This window comes from Protopterus annectens, chromosome 4.part1, assembly GCF_019279795.1.
Source record: "Protopterus annectens isolate FY-2018-M chromosome 4.part1, PAN1.0, whole genome shotgun sequence".
Taxonomy (NCBI): domain Eukaryota; kingdom Metazoa; phylum Chordata; order Ceratodontiformes; family Protopteridae; genus Protopterus; species Protopterus annectens.
Window position 1 is genome coordinate 801,036,964 of NC_056734.1, and position 21,310 is coordinate 801,058,273.

The following is a 21,310-nucleotide window of genomic DNA, read 5'->3' on the forward strand; positions in this document are numbered from 1 at the left end:
GATACAAGTTTCAGTGAGACACGGAGAGTGTTAACAAGTTTATGGCACAAGATAGTCAGTGTTATAAGATGAATTATATGTGTGATGCAACTCCCTGCCCCACTTGTACACAACCATTTACCATCATCACACCATTAATGCTTATGTGGTGTGGTTGCACCTCTTACAGCCTGCACACATCCTTGCATTTACATCCAGAACATTTTCTGACAAATCAACTTAAAAAGTATAAGATAATCAAGGTTTTCCCTACTGCGGGACATCCTAGGTTAACAATCTGAGTGTCATTTTTATTAATAAAACTTTGCCCTTTCTAATTCTGACTATTATAAGCTGGTAACTCATTTAGTTAAAAAGTCAGACCCAAGAAAGACTGGACACCATAAGGAACTATGTGTGTTAAATGGAAGCAAGTCAATGTTATATTTTGAAAGGCATGATGCAGGACACAAATAATCTGGAAACACACCAGCCTTGATAATTGAAGGATACTACTGTAACACCTGCCAAGGTAGTTTGGAAAAAAATACCAGCAAATGCAATGCTTTTTTTACACTTTAAATATTGAATTACTCAGACCAAATTGTTGTTAAAAGAAGTTACAGCAATAGTACAGATAACAGTTTAGATGTCCATATTTCTGCACAGATATGCATACTTGTGTATGCACCTTCATAGAGTAAACAGTGGGCAAAGTTTCTTAAATGTTGCAACTCAAAATTCTTTTATCATTCATTTCATGTTCATATAGTTATTTTGCCAGCTGAGACATTAAAACTCCAGGTATAGCAAAGTACATCACACTATTCAAATGTAAATGGGATGAAGGGATGGGTAACCACAAATTCACCCTCAGTTCATTACCCCTGTCCCTCATGGATACAGAAAACATGTAAACACCCTATCATGTCATTGTTCAGCCCATTTCTGGGGAATTTTTTATGCAAAATATAAGTGCTGAAAACTAGATTTGTTATGTAAAGCAAGGCCTGTAAAGATCCTCACAGATCAGTAGCTTAGTAAGTCTGTATCTTCTTCTTCTTCTTTCGGCTTTTCCCGGTTAGGGGTCGCCACAGCGGATCACCTGTCTGCTCATGATTGGCAGTGGAGTTTTAGGTGTCGAGTTGCCAGCCCGGCAAGTCCATATGAACCTATGATAACAGTCTATACTGAGGTATTAATAAGAGCAGCAAAGTACAAAACAGTAGGCATCAACTGTATACTTTAAAATAAAGTGTGTGAAGAATCGATGTTACAAATGATTACTAGTAAGGCTGCAAGGAAACTCATAATGTGCAACACTTAATAAAATAAAAATAATGAATATAATCACATATTATGTGCTGGAATTTAGACAAATTGTGATTTCACATGATGCCATTATATTATAGATTATATAATCATACAAATAAACATAGATCTAGATATACAAGCAAAGTACATAATAAATTACGAGGAGTTGTGCATGGTGCATATAGTAATGTATACCCAGGAGTGCTGTGAGGCATGAGCCCAAAGAGCAACTGCCTTACAATCCCCAGCTAATCTGTGATACTATCAGTACCATTCCACTCCCAAGTACCTAATTCAATTTCTAAAATAGGCATTGGCCTTTCCTTTGTTTTTGTTTTTCTTCCAGTATGATTTTTCCATTTAACAGTTCAGGTATGATAATATGTTTTGTAGTGTATTTAAAGGTAATGTAATTACTCTGTATATTTCAACTTATTGTTGGGCAGTGTTCTAACTTTTCAACTGTATGGAATTTTTGGTATGAAATATTAAGGGTTGTCATTTAAAGCACCCTTCTGTCAAACTGCTGCATGCTACTGCACAGACCAGTATATTGACATGCTCTAAAACAGCACAGAAGTTCAAATGAATTCTGACAAGTGAATGACTCCAGATGTGGTGGCATGCATATTAGAAGCAGAGAGCTGAGCAAACTTGTTTTCCAGGTAACACACCCTCAAAAATATTCACAGGACTAATCGTGCTGGTAGCAACTCCAAGAACTGAAAAATACATATATGCTCAAATTTTAAGTTGGTTTAGCTGATGATATGCTTATTGCATCCTACAATGTTAACTATGGTAATGATTTTGGTGACAACTCCCAAAAACTGAAAAACACACCTAGGTAACCAGTAAAATCCTCCGACCACACCATTTTAACAGACAGTATGATTGTTCCTTTTTTGTTGGACTACTACAGTAGTTTTTCTGTGTTATACTTCTATTTGAAAACACATTTACATTAATGCAGTGTTTTTCTTTTGCAGACTATATTTTCAGATTTACCACAAAGGTCAAACAATGCCTGACACAGTCTCAGCATTTCTGTGTCCATGTAATTTAACTTCTAAGTTAAAAGTGGTGTCATAAAAGGTGATACTGCCAGCACAGCTACCTGGAATTTTGTAAATAATTATATGTCATTTGTGAATATTGACACAATCTATATAAGATGCTTGTGTTAGAAATGTATTAGAACTGTATGTCATATAAGATGGTTTGTACAGACATCTGTGCTGAAGAGATATTTTGTAGAGTGCTTGTCCTTGAAATGTAGCCACAATGTACCCAACTGGAAAAGAACAGAACAGTATATGCACTATTGTAAATCTTTAAATGTATATTTTAACAGTTGAAACTGGAATACATGAGGTTAACTTCAGAAAAATAACTGAAATTAAATTACTTTATGGCCAGGACATAAAAAGATGTTATCTTTCAGTTTCAGTGCGGCCAAAGATGCAATGTCTATACTAGTGAGCTTTCTCTATCGTCTTTAAGGTGAAATAATTCCTAGTTTTGAAATATGAAAGGATGCAATTCTTTTATGACTTCTACCATCTGCATAAGATCTGAGGTCTATGTTTTTTCACAGGTAGATGCAAAATGCTACCAGCTGCCATCAATGGTTATTTTGAGCCTAGGAACTAGGAGTCAGATGACAAGCAATGATGCCATTCTGCACGTTATCCCAGCAGTAATATTTGAGATATATATGAATTCACTAAAAAAATAATGACTTATATTAATTTGGGAAGTATCTTAGTGAGAGACAGCATTCTGTAGTTTGTCTTGGACCTGACAAGAAGACCCATTCACCACACATTTGACATTTTCTGTAAGTATGTTTCTAGAGCATAGTAATTCTCTTAGCTATAGTCAGGAATATAGCAAAGGTTAATTTAGATACTTTTCTTTATTTATTTAAGACTGTCCTGCAATGTTGTTTTAAATATTTCCTGTGATTTTTGAACACTAATGTCACTGTAAATATATATTTAGTATTGTCTTGTTCTTTTATTATGTATTATTAAATATATTTAAACCTTTCATTGTGTCTGATCTGTGTAGAGATATTTAAATTCTGAGGGTACTTGGATATTTATTTGGTGACACTGTGGGCCACTCCAATAGCCTTGCTCTTGGCTATACCATTTGTATTGATAGTAACATTACACAGTAAGATTGGACACCCTTTGTTAAGGGCCTTAAAGTAGCTGAAAAGGAGCTGCCTGGTGTCAGTAATAACTACCTTATAGTCTGGGCAAAAGGGGGCATAGCTAGGAAACCTGTGCCAGCCTTTCCCATGTGTGTATCGTGTGTGTGTGTGTGTGTGTGTGTGTGTGTGTGTGTGTGTGTGTGTGTGTGTGTGTGTGTGTGTGTAAATCAAACCTCTAAGAGTGTGTGTGTCAGCTACTTAGCAGGGACACGAAGCACTGTCTGGACAGGCAGGGCGCTGTAGGTCTTGGCTTGGCCACTCAGCTGAGACCTCAACTCTATAGCTGTGCCAGTGGAGAGTCTTACTGGGGATCTGAGGAAAGAGAGAGAAACCAGCCCTAGACTGACTATAGTCTCTGTGTGCTCTTAAGGGAAATTGCACTTGATGCAGAGAGCTGCATCTGGAATACTGTAAATATATATTTAGTATTGTCTTGTCCTTTTATTATGTATTATTAAATATATTTAAACCTTTCATTGTGTCTGATCTGTGTAGAGATATTTAAATTCTGAGGGTACTTGGATATTTATTTGGTGACACTGTGGGCCACTCCAATAGCCTTGCTCTTGGCTATACCATTTGTATTGATAGTAACATTACACAGTAAGATTGGACACCCTTTGTTAAGGGCCTTAAAGTAGCTGAAAAGGAGCTGCCTGGTGTCAGTAATAACTACCTTATAGTCTGGGCAAAAGGGGGCATAGCTAGGAAACCTGTGCCAGCCTTTCCCATGTGTGTATCGTGTGTGTGTGTGTGTGTGTGTGTGTGTGTGTGTGTGTGTGTGTGTGTGTGTGTGTGTGTAAATCAAACCTCTAAGAGTGTGTGTGTCAGCTACTTAGCAGGGACACGAAGCACTGGCTGGACAGGCAGGGCGCTGTAGGTCTTGGCTTGGCCACTCAGCTGAGACCTCAACTCTATAGCTGTGCCAGTGGAGAGTCTTACTGGGGATCTGAGGAAAGAGAGAGAAACCAGCCCTAGACTGACTATAGTCTCTGTGTGCTCTTAAGGGAAATTGCACTTGATGCAGAGAGCTGCATCTGGAATACTGTGCATAGCTGCCATCCTCTCAGTGTACGTCTCCCACTGGTGCGATTGGTGAGGATTGAGGCTCCTTGATTACTGGTCCAGTGGGGGGTGGTTCACAAGATGTTGTTTTATGCTTCTAAGAGGACTGCTGTTTGTGCTTAATGTTAATCACTTCCTGCCCATTCTTACACTGCTTCATTTCTTGTTTGTATGATTGTGTTTCTCAGGAGATTTTTTTTACCATAGTTTTTCATGTTATTATTCCTGATTGGGTAATATAATTAAAACTGAGTGGTTAGTGCTTTTATGGCTATAAAGTGCATTGATATAAATAACAGTCCAGGTTGGCATAATTGTTAAGGTGTTTACCATACAGGCACAAAGTACAGGGTTTGATTTTCACATGAGGTAATTAGCTAAGCTTAAAATGGCTCACAAGGGCAGTTAGCCTAGTACTAATCTAAGAACTTATGTAGATTTAGTAATGCATTTGAAACAAGTACATGTATTTCTGGTGTTTGGTATTATAGATTTATTAATTTCATTGCATATTTTTGTGCTTTCTAAAACATTTCTCTGTTAAATTGCTTTTCAAAATAGTCACAGACTGTTGGATTTTCAGGTTTGTGTATTGTCTGTAACTGAATGTAAGTTCAAGCATATCTCATGCATGCATACATGCACACTTATAACACAAATGAAAAAGAAGGAAAAAGAAACCTCATGCTGGAGGGTGATAGAAGTGAGGAAAGCAAACTGAACTAGTGAAAGCATTAGACCAGAAAGGAACATGAAAAGGCTGACAGGGGTAGTTGTGGAGAATTAATAAGAAAAAAATATTTGGTAGAAGGAGGAGGAGCCTGGAATAGGCACAGGCAACAAAAGCCATAAGCATACAAGAGAAAGCTGTAGCATGATTAGTTTAAAACTGGTGGTTGGGGAAGCAAGTGAAAACTGCAGGAAAGGGGAAAGAAGCAAAATTAAGAAACTAAGAATAGCTGAAAAAGGAATTCCAGGTAAGCAGCAAATATTGAGAACTAAGTTGAGATGTCAGATTGACACATAACATGACAGTAGCACTTCCAGCTCATAGAAAAGTGTAAATTTAAAATTACTTTGAAAATTGGTACATGTTTGATAGCATACTCTGGGAAGCTTTGTGCCATAATTTGACTAGACATAGAGAAATGATTCCTGTTCCTATTTCTAGCAGGGACAGTTTTAAAAGACTTCCATATGATGATCTCAACAACAGAATAAGATAGATTATGTAAAGAGACAGGCAGGTGGGGAAGTAAAGAAGCTTCTGGCCTAGTTTATGTTCTAATTAATCTCGCAACAAACCACACCTCAAGCAGTTTCAAACCCAGTTTTGACAATCTCCTTTCTACTTTAAGGCAATAAAAAAGTAAATATATTGCATTTCTACTAGACAAAAATATAAACTAATGCCCCAATAGCATCTGATGGCTTCCACCCATGGTTTATCACTCTGTGTCAGAACTACATCTCTCTAACTCCTTATGCACCTTTACAACATCTCCCTTTCCAAATGAACTATGCTGCTGTCTGAAAATGAGCCATTCTCAAACCAGTTTCAAGGTCTCCCAGACCTTCCATGCCCAATGACTTTAGACCTGTCTCAGTTTTGCCCACCTTAGGCAAAGTACTTGGAACATTAATTTAGAACTAACTGGCTAAATATATTTAGACACATATTATCACTTTTTCAGTGTGCATTTCGAACAGGAAGGGGCACAATAACTGCTATCGACACTATTCTAAGATAACATTCTTCAGAACGTGAATATAATATTGCTCACTGGCTATCTCTTTAATGATTTTACAAAAATATTTGATCTGGTCAACCATGCTCTTTTTGTTTTTACCATTGCTCAAGCAGGAGTCAGTCCTCAGGCTCTTTAATAGTTAAAATCCTTTCTAAAGGACAGGCATTTGAATATCTAGTTACACTCCATATCTTCTCCTTTAGCCACATATCACAATGGTGTGCCTCAAGGTTCAGTTTTATCTCTAATCCCCTTTAACCCCTTGATTAAGAAACTGCACGGTGACATCCCACTACTCTACATTATTCCATACACAGGCAATATCATAGTATATAGAACTAGTTCATCCCCACAAACTTAAATAATGACTTTATCAAACGATCAAGACCATTCCTCAAATTGGATCTCCAAGCTTCAGCTCATCCTTAACAACAAAACACCAAAGCCAAGCATGATTTCTGGAAACAAACTAAAATTTCGCAAAATGCCCCCTATCTGGACTATTCTACAAAAAAACCTTGAAATAATGAAACAGGTAACACATGTAATACCTAGGAATATGGATGGATGGATGGATGGAACATTCAACTTTCAATACCAGTTACAAGTAACAAAAGCTAAGACAAACAAGCTAGTATTCATGAAAAAACACTGTACTTCTCTCAAAGCAAAGACATATATTGGTAAAAGAATGCTACTTTCACAGCTGAGATATGGGCTACCAATCATGGTACCACTTAGAAAGAAGCATTCCTCCCTAAATCTATGTCAAACAATATTTCATATTTATATCACTCTCCACACTAAGAGAAGACCACTGCTTCATCCTATACAAAGGAAAATGGTCACTAGTATGTCTTAGATCCAGCCGACAAATGTGTTCCTTCCTTGCAAGATCATCCTTCCTTGCAAGATCATAAATTTAAAATCCTTCTTCTCTGTTAGCAGACTCTTTCAATCCCAGTTCAACAACCCATTCAATCCTTACTCTTTAAGTGTCTGAAATAAACTTTATACTACAAATTCTGCTTTCTTAATACTAGCCTCAGGAACATGGCAATCTCTCTTCTAGCAATTTAAGATCTACTGTATCTTTCACCGCACTCAGGACTAAACACATACCTTTTCAAAACAGTCTAATGCAAATGCATCCACAGTAATGGTATTGCTTAAATAAATTAAGTTCTCATTATTCACACTCGCACAAGCAACTTAATCTCTCAGTTGGTCTACACAAATCTCATCAGTCTTACCTTTTAAAATATTGCTCCCCTAATTATTCCCATCTTTTTTCCTCAATGCTACCACCACAAATCACAAATTTCTGTTCTCCTTTCATCCTCATATTTCTTGTCTCTATTCAATTTTCCCCTCTTTTTTCCTTTAACATTCTCATGTTTGTAGATATTGTTAATAGTTTGCAATATACAGAGTCAATATTATGTTTCTACTCATCTACTACTTTTAGAGTAATACTCTGTGTGAATTAATGTATAGTAATGTTACTTATCCGCCAGTTCTGATGTTTACCATACACTTTAGCAAACATTAATTATTTTGTAGGTGTGGAATAATCATTCACTAATTTTTTGCAAGAAATATGTAACTCATTGTATACCTGTATCTTTCTATGTCAGTATTTTATATAACAGCACTGTTAATCTCTGTATGTCAATGATTTCTATGTATATGAATGCATGACACTGTTAAACCTCTCAAACAGAACCTGAAAATAGCCTAGATGCATCAATGTTCTACCCTGATTAACAAACTGAGATAAATAAAATAAGTAAATAAATAATACATTTGGTCATAGTAAGATACAATTTGTGGTGTCAACAGAAAATTATGTAATTTAAATTTCAAAGCTGTTATTAATAGAAACACAAAACATGGCATAAATGTGAGTGTCACATTCCTTTGTAATAGACTTATAAGTATTGAACAATGTGACTCCCATGAGACTTTTAAGAAGTACTTGGATAACTAGAGGCACTTGCAAACTCCAGCAAATGATATGTTTTTCAAGGTTCGAAATGGCAATTAGGCTGTAGCACTGGCTCCCAAATTTAAAAACATATGCTGCTGAGTGAATGAGCTGCATGTAGTGCTTTCTAGTGATGGCCTCTACAAGGAAGATGAGCACCAAAAACAGATTATACTGCAGACATGTACTAATTTGTGATTAGCCATTACTTACAAGTTTATGAAGGTATAGGACACTTATAACAATATGGGGACAAAGGACATCATACTTTCAAATAACTATGGACTCTGGGACAACCATTCAGAATGATTTCAAGTTCTGACTATCTGTTGTGTTTTACAAACTGCAGGCTTGAGTTATAGGTCAGATCTTATTTCCAGTCATGATGAAACTTAGGACTTTATCATAGTCAGCGAGATATGCAGTGATCCCATAAGCTGATGCTGAAACATAAAATCACTGAAAGCCAGGTTGGTCTTTTTAAACACACAGTTTTCATTCTTTCGTCATTTTTACATATGTACTGTTCAATATGTATTGGTTTTATGCCTCACCTTGATTTTGTTTGGCTTTCTATAAATTTTTGCACATTGTTTATTGAATATGTGTCATTAGATGCAAAATCACATATGGAAGGAGGGGTGCAATGCTTCTATAATATATGTTATCATCAACATTCACTGATTGAAGCAACAGGAAAAATAAAAAAGTCTGAACCCTATGTATATAAATGTGTTTATTTAGTCATAGATGATGGCCTAGAGTTATAATTCTGAGTCTGAAAAATATAAGTATTTAAATAAGCTTAGTTTTTAAATGTGTACGAACTGTAAAACTACACACGTGTCAAAAACTAAACATTTGGACTTCCCTTAAATCAACTACTAGCAGTACCATTTAGAAAGAAAAAAATGTGCATGTGAAGTAGTGAATATTATAAACAAGATAAAAGAACTGTAGGTAGGATCATTAGAAAAACGGCAGAGAAATAAACAAAATTTGTAGAAATGGTACACACAAAATAATGCTTAGGAGGAGAAGAAGTGGGGTTTAAGGAAAAGCAGGAATTAAGCAAGCTATGTAAGGTTGGAGCGAATGATAACTGTTAAAAAGAAACGTGTATAATGCAAGAAGATAATGAAAAGTGGAATTTTTTATTACTGTTTGTATTTATGTCATTCTTTAAAAATGTGTAGATTTAATAATGGTGTTTCAAAAAGTGTTTTTTGTGGTACTTGTCACAGCATCTTCTATATTATATACATGGTATCTGGCTGATGTAAGCCACTGTTTAGGCAAAAAAAGAAGTTATGTTCTTACCATAAAGTTCCATGTGAGTTGTTCATCTCGCCTTTTTGTTCTTACACGTGGGTTCGGAGCCAATCCCTCAGCTCCAAGTCAGCCGCTTTTCAAGCTCAAACTCTCAGAGAAGCTCGAGACACAGTATATATTCCATGATGCTCTACTGTAAACCCCAGATCTAGTACGCTGCACCCGAAGACAGCCTAACAAAAATAAGCACTGCAGTACCTACCTATCTAGGTGACTCTATATTTGCAGAAAGGAAAACAGTCTGTCTTAAGGAGACAAGCTGACAAGACCAACCAATCCACCAAGACAACTATTCTTCTCACCAGGAGGGGGAAGATGGGAGGGAATGTAAGAACAAAAAGGTGAGATGAACAACTCACATGGAACGTTATGGTAAGGACATAACTTCTTTATGTGAAGTTGTTCTATATCGCCGCTTTGTTCTTACACATGGGTAGCATCCCAAGCACCCTAATCCTGGGCAGCTCAAGGGAGAACATTCCTGAGCACCGTGGAACCAAAGAAAGCCCTGTCCCTGGAGGCCCTGTCCACTCTGTAATGAGTGATAAACGTGTGAGGTTTGGACCAAGTAGCAGCTGCACAGATGAAATCCAAGGGCAAACGAGCTGCATGAGCTAACGACGTAGAAACAGCCCGGGTAGAATGGGCTTTGACATTAGTTGGTAATGGCTGGTTAGTGGAGGAATAAATTAATTTAATGCAATCAGAAAGCCACTTAGATAATGTGAATTTTGATACTACAGAATCTTTCTTGTTCTCTGTGTAAGAGACAAAGAGTTGATCAGATTGCCTGAAATCTTTCGTTCTGTCCAAGTAGAATCTCAATTGTCTGTGAACATCAAGCTTGTGTAACATATATTCCAGTCTGTTGGTATGATGTCTAAAAAAGGTTGTGAGTTCAATGGACTGATTTAAGTTAGTTTCTGAGCAGACCTTAGGAAGAAAGGTAGGATTTGTCCTGAGGGACACCTTATCAGGGTGGAAGATCAAATATGGGGGCCTGGAAGATAGAGCCTGGAGTTCAGAGACCCTACGTGCAGATGTAATGGCTACCAGAAATATTGTTTTCCAAGACAGAAACTTCAAATCACAAGATGATGCAGGTTCGAAGGGGGTAAGCATCAATTGGGATAAGACAAGATTCAAATTCCAGGGAGAAACAGGGTGTCTGATAGGTGGTCTGAGATGGTGGGTCCCTTTCAAAAAGGCCTTACATAGTCAGTGGGACATGATGTTAAATCCGTTAAACCCTACATGAAAGTCGGAAATGGCAGCCAATTGAACCCTTATGGTGGCAGCTGCTGCAACATCATAGAACAAGGAGGACAATAACTCTAATATGGTATGAATTGGTGCAACATATGGGTCAACGTCGTGGTGAGAAGTCCAGTGAACAAATCGTTTCCATTTGCTATTATATAGCTTCCTGGTTGACAGCTTATGAGAGGAAACTATAATATGTTGGACCATGGGAGACAAATCTTGAGATCTGGCTAATATGGGAATTGGAGCAGCCAAGCTGTCAGTTTTAGGGAGATGAGGGAGGGATGAAGAACTCCCGACAAATAAGTCAGAAGGTCTGGCACTGGGTCCAGAACCCATGGTTCTTCCACTTGATACTTCTGTAGGAAGGGGAACCAAATCTGACGAGGCCAAGATGGGGCTATCAGAATAACAGTCCTTCCCAGACTTTTGGCTTTCTGTATGAACTTGGGAATTAGGGGAATTGGTGGGAAGGCATACAGGAGGCCCGGGGGCCAATCATGTACAAGTGCGTCCCTCGGGTTGCTCCCCGGTGGGGGATAAAGGGCAAAGTAGCTTCTGCATTTGGCATTTATCGGAGATGCAAACAGGTTGCAGCAAGGCTGGCCCCACCTGCAGAAACTCTTGTCTGCCACCTGTTGTTTGAGGGACCACTCATGAGGCAACAGGATGGCCCTGCTCAGTTTGTCCGCTATCACGTTGGATGACCCCGGGATGTGCGTTGCTATCAGAAAGCGCCTGGTGGATACTGCCCACTGCCAAATTGTTATGGCCTCTCGGCATAAGGGATACAATCTGGTTCCCCCTTGCTTGTTGATGTACCCCACTACTGACATGTTGTCCGTCTGAATTGCAATTGTCCCTGGAGGAAGACAGTCGTGAAAGTGTTGTAATGCCAGGAACACCGCTGTCAGCTCCAGGACATTTATATGCAACTGTGATTCCATGCTCGACCAAGTACCTTGGACAGTCTTTCCCTGAAATAGCCCCTCCCCCAGCCTATCAGGGAAGCGTCCATGGTCACTGTGGCTGTGGGTTGGGGAAGAACATGGGGACGTCCAACAACTATCTGGTCGCTGTTCAGTCACCAATTGAGATCCTTCTTGCAAAGATTTGTTAACAGAATCTCATGTGACATGGGCAGCTGTTGGTAAGACCATTGTGTGAAGAGTAACCACTGGAGTATTCGCATGTGCATGCACCCCAATGGGACTGCTATTAGCGTCGCTGCCATTGTGCCTAACAGCTTCAATATCTTGGACGCAGGAGATTTGTTCTGGGTCAACAGACTGGACAATTGACTTCTTAGGGATAAGATTCTTGTTTGAGGCAACCTGATCCTTGAATCGACAGTGTCTAGCTCTGCTCCTATAAAGGTAATACACTGCGAGGGTTATAACGCAGATTTTTCGAAGTTTAAGGTTATGCCCAACTGGGAACACAGGTTGATAGTGTAGTCTCTTGCCTGAATTAGTTGATGCCTGGAGGTGACGGTGAGGAGCCAGTCATCCAGATATGGAAACACCCGGAATCCTAAACGTCTCAGGTGAGCCGTGACCACTGCCATACATTTGGTGAACACTCTGGGGGCTGTGGTGAGACCAAAGGGCAGGGCTCTGAATTGGTAGTGACTGGCCCCCAGCCGGAAATGCAAGTGATCTCTGGATGATCTGGCCATTTTGATGTGGTAGTAAGCATCCTTGAGATCTATAGAGCACATCCAATCACCCGTTTCTAGAAATGGAAGTATCGATTGTAGCATGACCATTTGAAACTTTTCCTTCTTGACGAAGGTGTTGAGTTTGCTGAGGTCTAATATGGGCCTCCAGTCCCCTGTTTTCTTCGGAACTAAAAAGAACCTTGAATAAGTTCTGGATCCTATCTGGTCCGCCAGGACTGGCTGGATGACTCTTTTGTCTAGCAGGTTTTGAATCTCTATGGCTGCTAGATTTCGCAGACTGGGTGGAACATCTGGAATACTTGTACACATGGGAGGGAATTTTGTAAAGGGAATGTAGTAACCTCTGGAAATGATGCTTTTTACCCAAGAATCCATTGTAATGTTTAGCCAGGCATTTGGGTATAAAACCAAGCAACCCCTGACCACCTCCAGAGCAGGACAGCCAGGCTTCCTTTCAGGAACGCTGATAGGGCTTACCAGAGAACTGCTCCCTGTCACCCTGATTTAGCGGACCCCCTCTGCCGTTTGGGTGGCGTCTTCCATTTTTACCCCCTCCTCTGCCCCTAGAGGGGTTATCAGTAGATGTGCTCTGGAAAGCTCCTTGGGGCTTTCGAAACCACATTTTTCCACTTCGTTGCCCTTTGGGGTACAGTCTAGTTGGAGTGGAAAAATGGACTCCTACAGCAGACAGAGTCTTTCCTTCTTGTTCACACCTAGTAAGCGTCTTCTAAACTTTAGGCCCAAACAAGGTGGAATCATCAAATGGGGTATTGATGAAGGAAGACTTGAAGGCTTCCACAAAGGAGCAAAGGTGCATCCAGGACTGTCTCCAAAGAGCTATTGCTGAACCTGCCACCCTACTCGATCCATCGGCGGCATAAGAAATGAGCCACATGGATGAGTTGACTATAGAATTAAGGGTGTTGAGTTGTGCAGTCACTTTCTCAGAAACTGCATCAGCTGTATTACCCTGTAGAGTATCTCCCAGCTCTTTAAGGAGATCTCATTGAAGGCGGGTAAAGTGGGTTAGGTAGTTGAGCGACCTCATGGAAAATGCCGCAGAACTAAATATGCATTTCCCATACCTGTCCATCGTCCTAGAATCCCTATTAGGAGGATGAACAGAAGAAGAGGTTTCCAACATCTCTTTCTTGGTGGCTGCCACCACCACCATGGCATCAAATGGGACTCCCTTGGTAAGAAAGGCCTTGTCAGCAGGGGAAGTAATGAACTTGTTGGGCTTTTGAGGGTCCGGTTCCACTGAATCAGGGGACTCCCATGCCCTTCGAGCAACCAAACCCATTAGTTCGTCGAAAGGAGGAGTAATCCAGGAGGTGGATGGTTGAGACCCAAAGGCCTTCAGGAGTACTGACTCATCCTCAGTAGGGGCAAGGGACTGCCAATCACCCCTCTGCCTTAAGATCTCCAATATGTCTGCAAATGAGACATCCTCTGAGGGGGATCGTGGGGACCCTTCTGATTCCTCCAAGTCGGTATCCAATGTCAGGGATTCCTGTGGAGAATCCAAGTGCCTCCTCTTGCACAGTCTCTTCCTAGGTACTTCATCAGTGGGAGTGTCCAGTAAAGTCCCTGTAGAGGAGGGGCCACCCAATGGGGATACCTGAGGCTCTGGGTCTCGATGCTTGGTAGGAACCTGTGGGGAAAAGACAGAATGTGGCTCTTTAGGGGGAGGGGAAGAAAGATCCAAAGAGGCAGTGGTCTTAGAAAACATGACTTCCTCATGGCATCGAAGGCACCAGAATTCCGGTCCAAGAAGTCTGTCAGCTCTGAAGAGGCCAGCAGCCCTCCCCGAGCTGAGACCCCGCGCTCCAATCCAGAGGATGGAGCCGAACCCACCTGCGCCAAAGCCCTGAGGGGAAGGGTCGGAACCGAAGTCTCGGTCCAACTCTCCACCCTGGAGTCAGCGAGGGAGTGTCGGCTCCGAGACTCCCCAATTGGAACCGAGGAGATCAAGGTCGACAGAGCCGAGGGAGCTGGATTGAACCTCGGCTCCAAGAGCTCTACCAACATTTGGTTCTCTCTGCCCTGGCTCCGAGAGTTCGATTGGCTTTGGGGGAGGAAGAATAGAGAGTAGGACTGGGATTTCAGGCTTCAAAGCCGAGTGGCTCGACGTGGAAAGCATTTTGGCTAGGGCCGGGTTCTCTAGCAATCTCTTAACCATGTGGTCCAGGTCCACATCAGATAACCTCAAAGAATGGGTCGAGGGATGGGTTGAATGGGCCGAAGATGGCACCGATTGAAGAATCGGAGACTGAGGAGTCTCCAACACTGGATCCACAACTGGACTCTGAGATAAAGATTCAGTACACGGCTGTACACAACCTCCTCTAGCACCTCGGCTCTTCAGCCTTTACAGAGTTTGTTTTACAGCTGCTGTTCACGTACCTTTTGAAAGTTTGGATTACAAGAGTTTATTGTAAGGCTTTGTCTGTGGAATTGTATCCATTTGCAGTGACTGATTGTGTTGGACTGTGACTTTTAATAAACTGCTTTAAGGTAATCACTGGCCTGTCCTTTTCGTTGTGGTGGTGAAAGGAGGATCAGTTCACTGTAGCAATTTAACTAAGCTGAACAACATGCAAATAGATTTGTGGTCATTGGATAGAGAACAGCATAACATACTGAGAAGTGGATCTTGTTAAAGCTATTTTGAAGGAAACATCTGGCCATACCCTGGATAGCAGCCATTAGTGTGCTTTAGCAAATTAGTATGAGAACATTTTTCTTATTTCTTTTAAATCTCGGACACCAGTGAAATTGGTCAGAATTTGCTAATCTGCATTGAAGGGCCATTCCTTATAAAAAGAAACAACTGAAAACTTACACAGAGTGGGAACTTAGCTTTCAATGTGATAGGTTATTGGAGTTCTGATATGTGTAGAGATTATGTAACCAGCTGATTTTAAAATTGCTGGAGACAGGTTTTCTGCAGGTAGACAATAAGAGTTAAGCTTTTTTACTATTTTGTAATGAAGAAAGAAAATGTAGCTTTGAGCTGAACCATTTAATTAAATGACAGAATTGGAAAAAGAGTAGAGCTGGGATGATAAAGAATTACAATTCCTTATGTGATACAGTTGAAGTATTGTGTATAGCCTGAACCACTACCATAATCTTGAAATGATATGACTGTGATATGAAATACTGAACAATGTGACACTAAATATGTGAACTGGCTTTGGTTGGGAGCAATGTATGCACTGTGTTTTTTATGAGTTTTGTAAGGGATGCTTTTCAAATTACGGCAAAATCAGTCACAACAGTTCCATATATGCAAGTATTTTTTGATAAAGTGTTTTATACCAAATGGCCACATTTTTTATGTTCTTTTGTTACACTCCTTTGTTTTATAAGACATGAAGATCTGCCTATATGCACTCTTTTTATTTAATAGCATAATACAATTTTTAAATAATAAGTGCTAAAATGGCGGATTAATTATGCAAAACAACACTGGGACATACATGATAATAAATGCACATTTATTTTAAATGTAAAATAATGTATTGGGATAAGATGTACAGCACCGACAGGAAGTCCAATGACCTCTAAATGGAATGTGAAAGTAAGTAAAAATAATTTCAGCACTAAAACAGACAATTATTTAGTGCATGCTGCTTTTGTTTAGGGAAGATTTATTGATTTATTTTAGACAATATTATAACATTACTGACACAATAAATATGCCTCAACAGTGAGATTTGAATGTGACATGCTCATTTGTTCTTGTAGGTATAAGAATGAAAATGAATAATTCAGAACTTCATAACATAAGTTCAAACACGTCAGAAGCTGCCTGCTTTCGTGACACAGTGATTACTCAGCGGATACTGCCATTACTGTATCTGGCCATTTTTATTGGAGGGCTATTTCTGAACAGTCTTGCTGCATGGATATTTGTTGAAGTTTCTCATCATTCCAGCTTTACAGTGTACCTCAAGAATATTGTTGTGGCGGATATTCTGATGAGCTTGACATTTCCTGTTAAGATCATCAGCGATTCCGGACTTGGATCTTGGGAGCTAAAAGTATTTATCTGCCGTTTTTCTGCTGTTATTTTTTATTTAAATATGTACATTGGAATTATATTTTTAGGTCTGATCAGCTTTGATAGGTACATTAAAATTGTAAAGCAGTCAGGTACCTTTGTCACGCCAGCATTTGCAAGAACAGCCTCGGCAGCAGTGTGGATCTTCATGTTGGTTTTACTTGTGCCAAATATCATCTTAACCAGTAACCCTGCCACCCAAGAGAACTCACAAAACTGCATGAATCTGAAGAGTTATTTGGGGCGAAGATGGCATGAGGTATCAAATTACATGTCAGTAGCAATTTTTTGGATTGTTCTCATTTTGCTTGTAGTTTGCTATACCTTAATATCTAAGAAAGTGTATGACTCTTACAGAAAGTTTAGGAGAAATTCTGAAGCAACAACTAGAAGGTCAACTCGTAACATCTTCAGTATTATTATAATATTTTTTTTATGTTTTGTACCATATCATGTTTGCCGACTTCCTTATACATTTAGCCAAACAACAGTTCACTTTAATTGTCAAATGAAGACCAGGTGGTATTATATCAAAGAAATAACACTGTTACTGTCTTCACTAAATGTATGTCTAGATCCTACAATTTATTTTCTATTATGTAGGTCATTCAGAGAACTGTTAATGAGAAAATTACATTTTCAGTTAAGATCATCAAGAATAGCAGAGTTTCTTGATACACAAAGGAGGTCATCAACAGCAGCTAACAGTGAAAGCATTTTATAAGTAGATATTTTTTACAAGAGGATATAGTGAGGTCTGTGTTAAGTTACTGCAAGTAGTATGTCACAGATATAGTGCTTAAAGGGTGCAACTATAGTGAAATTTACTGCCTAATGAAAACAGAGAAGTTTCTTCACAAGTAGATTTCGGGGCAGTTCTCAGCATTTCAATTTTTATAAAATACTGAAGTGAATTGCTCTCAGCCATATAGACGTATACCATGTAGCCACCCTCTTTTTCTGTTAGCCTTTTTTGATGGTATGTTGGATTACATCACACCACTAGGCACAAAAAATATTAAGCAGTCAAAAGTTAAGGCATAGATCTGATCAGTGGAACATACTAGTAAAATTTTTTTTTCAAAAGCGATAACAAGCAATACATAACAGGTGGGCTTGTAGATGGTGTTGAATTATGATTAGAAATATATTTCATTTAACAGGGCTGTTTATTGTGGGCACATTTTACAAGATCAGAATATGAAGATAGCTGGTTTTACCTCTTGTAGAATGGCAAGGTTTGAAAACCATATTACTACATTTTTCAGGCAGACAGTTATTTGCATGTTAATTGGTAAATACAGTCATTATATACTTAAAGCATAGTCCTTGCTTAAGCACTTTATTATGTCTGATTCAGAATGTAAGTCCAACATGAGCATTGATAGTGCCACAGCCATCAGATGAGATAAAATGAAAAAAGCACTTCCGCACTGTAATGATATATGGTAATGACAATGCTAGTAAGTAAAGCTTTGATCTGCAGAGTTTCATACTGTCATTGTGGGTGTGATTCCCACAGTTTCTTGTTATATACACTGAGCAGTTCACTTAACCAAGCCAGTTCTGCAAGATCACTACTTAAAAGTAAATTTTTGTGCATGTCTAGCTGCCTCATATGATGAAAAAACACATATAAATGAATGAAAGTCAAAGCATTTTAAACTAGTAAAACAAATAAATGATTTAAGTGCTTCTGATGATGTAAAGAACCATTATACTAAATGCAAAATAAGCATGGTAAAACAACCTTCATGCCTTAGTTTTTCAATGTAAAATATGTAACATGCTAGTTTTAAAGTATATCATTTTGCTTCAAGATCTACAATAGATTTAATAAATGGAGTAATTATTACACATTCTGGATACTTCAAATTAAGTATGCTTAGATTTGATTCCTGGGAAATGTGGAAAACATGATAATTATGAGTATTAGAGCTTTCAATGTCCTCAATATATTGCCTAATCTTAATTGCAGAAGTCATCCTTGCAGTTTTCAGTGTCAAATATTCTGTAAATGTATGCATTTAAAACATATTATAGTTAAAAAAATCACAAAGAAAATTAAAGTTAGTCTGTTTGTGGCATGTAACAAGAGGAACAGAGTGAAAGCTTCCCTCTTCATATTTTAGCCAATTAATCCACTCTCCGTTGAATACACTCATGCATATTTCTTCTACTTACAAGGAAAATTATTTACAGCATCTCTTCAAAATCATATGCCAGATTAAAAATATTGATGCTGTCATGAGTGTTTAAAAAAGCAAAAATGTGCAACAGACTGCATGTCCAATTTTAAGATCAGCTTGTTTATTATATTTACTATAACTGTTCTATTTAGAATTTGACAGCTGACATTTTAATTGGTAGAAATAGCAACAGTAATATATTACTGGCATACAATCAGCTAACAAATATGCAGTACTTGGAAGCTGAGAGTTTAAAATGGCCATTTCTTTCAATTGCGTTATAATGCAATTCTTAGCAAAATTACACTTAAAAATAAAATCTTAAACATTCTTTTAATTGTGACATACTATTTATATTGATTAAAAGACACGATGAAATCTGTTAGAGCTGAATCACTATGTACTAATCTTCTTCTTCTTCTTTCGGCTTTTCCCGGTTAGGGGTTGCCACAGTAGATAACTTGTCCGTTCAAGATTGGCAGTGGAGTTTTACAGTGTTGAGTTGCCAGCCCGGCGCCCTACCTTCCACAGAAGGCACACACATGCACGCACTCACACCTAGGGGCAATTTAGAATGTACAATCCACCTACAGCATGTTTTTGTGATGTGGGAGAAAACCGGAGTACCAGGAGGAAACCCAAGCGACCACAGGGAGGACATGCACCACTATGTACTAATGAAAAAACAAATTTCATATATATGAAAACCCAACAATATCCTAAAACTGGAAGACTGCTATAAAAGGAATATATTTAACAGAATCCCTATAGTTAGCTTTTTAATGACTAAAACAGGACAGTGCCAGTTTTATAAGTTTTGGCATCATAAATGTGTTATCCTATAGCTACTGTCCTGTTAGTAGGCTTTTGATTATGGCAGGATTAGCCTGAATATGACACACACACACACACACACACACACACACACACACACACACACACACTCACACACACACGTGTGTGTGTGTGTGTGTGTGTGTGTGTGTGTGTGTGTGTGTGTATATACATATATATATATATATATATATATATATATATATATATATATATATATATATATATATATATATATATAGGTTTACTGCTAAAATGTGCAACGACACGTGCACAGCACGAAAATGGACGAATGAGTCTAAGTTTCCATAATGGTGTTCTGCAAATCTCCAAATGCACAGTAGTGAATGGTAGTATACATTCATTAATGTGCATTCGATGTTCTGATAATCAGGAAATTTACCCTTTTTCTCACTGTAATGCAATCTCAGAGTTGGAATATATAATTTGCTGGGAGTGTATGGGGGCTTGCCTCCCTTCAAAACTGTAAATATTTGTGCTGACTAAAAAACCATGTCAGGGCTTCAAACTACTCATTTGAATATATCAATATTAACGATCTTAAACCTATCAGAAAATAAGCGTTTGACAATTATAACACTTTGAAATATTGAATTCAACATTTATTATCGACAGTTTGTTTGAAAATGTTGTGACTTTCCAGATTTTTATAGTAAACACTATATATATATATATATATATATATATATATATATATATATATATATGCACACATGCAACTACATCTATAGGAATCATTCAAAAACAATAGGCTACATTATCAGTGATATCTGAATAGCCTTCAGCAATACACAGGTTGCAGCATTTTATATCCCATGGTAATTATTACAAACTAACTCTGAAAATAAGATTCAGTGGTGTATTCAGTTATGCTGTTCTTTTAAAAATGAAAAATAAATGTTTTAGAAACAGAATAGTTATTATGAATATTCTTTGTATGTATCACAGTGATGTCTGTTTATAATATAACCTGACTGTCAATGCTGATATGAAATGCTACTCAGAAGGTAGTACATTTGTAAATGTTGTTTTGTAAAGTTGTTTCTGCCTCATCACCCAGGTTGCACCTGAAAACAGTTATTATGTCAGTTCAATTACCAAGTTAACAGAGTTAAATACATAAATTAACAAGTAATGGTGCTTAAACAGTATCTCACATTAAGCGCATCAGAAAAGAGTTGAGAATGATAGTTTGGTCTGACAGCATTGGTACAGAGGGCTTGGAGCATTGGTACAGAGGGCTTGGATCATCCGGTGCTTCCAGCCAGGAGATGCAAGCTATCGGAAATCTAACAGCTCTTATAGAACAGTTAACCCGTCGGGTTGACACTCTGGCTCAACAGGTTTTGAGTCAGAACACCTCTAACAGTAACAACGGTAATAACAGTATCAGTAATGGCGTGGTTCGTCCACGCACAGGAGCAATTCATCGCCCTATACCAGTTTGCAACAACAGTCATTCCGGACTTGACAATTTAGACAACTTCGGTTCCGTTGACTTGTTTGGTATAGATTTACCTAACTTAATCTCTGCCAGAATGGATAATAACAATATCTTGGACAACAATCATGTTAACTCTAACATTTCAAATAACCGAGTAATC

The 21,310-nt window shown here is 38.5% G+C and overlaps 1 protein-coding gene across 1 annotated transcript in view; it reads left to right on the top strand.

Annotated features, from left to right (window-relative positions):
- P2RY14 (purinergic receptor P2Y14) overlaps window positions 1-19,326 on the top strand; it is a 41,115-nt gene extending 21,789 nt beyond the window's left edge. The window contains exon 3 of the mRNA XM_044070557.1: window positions 16,347-19,326. Within this exon, the coding sequence (XP_043926492.1) occupies window positions 16,355-17,386 (1,032 nt within the window). The 5' untranslated portion in view covers window positions 16,347-16,354 and the 3' untranslated portion in view covers window positions 17,387-19,326. The remainder of the gene's footprint in view (window positions 1-16,346) is intronic.
- The last annotated feature ends 1,984 nt before the right edge of the window (window positions 19,327-21,310 follow it).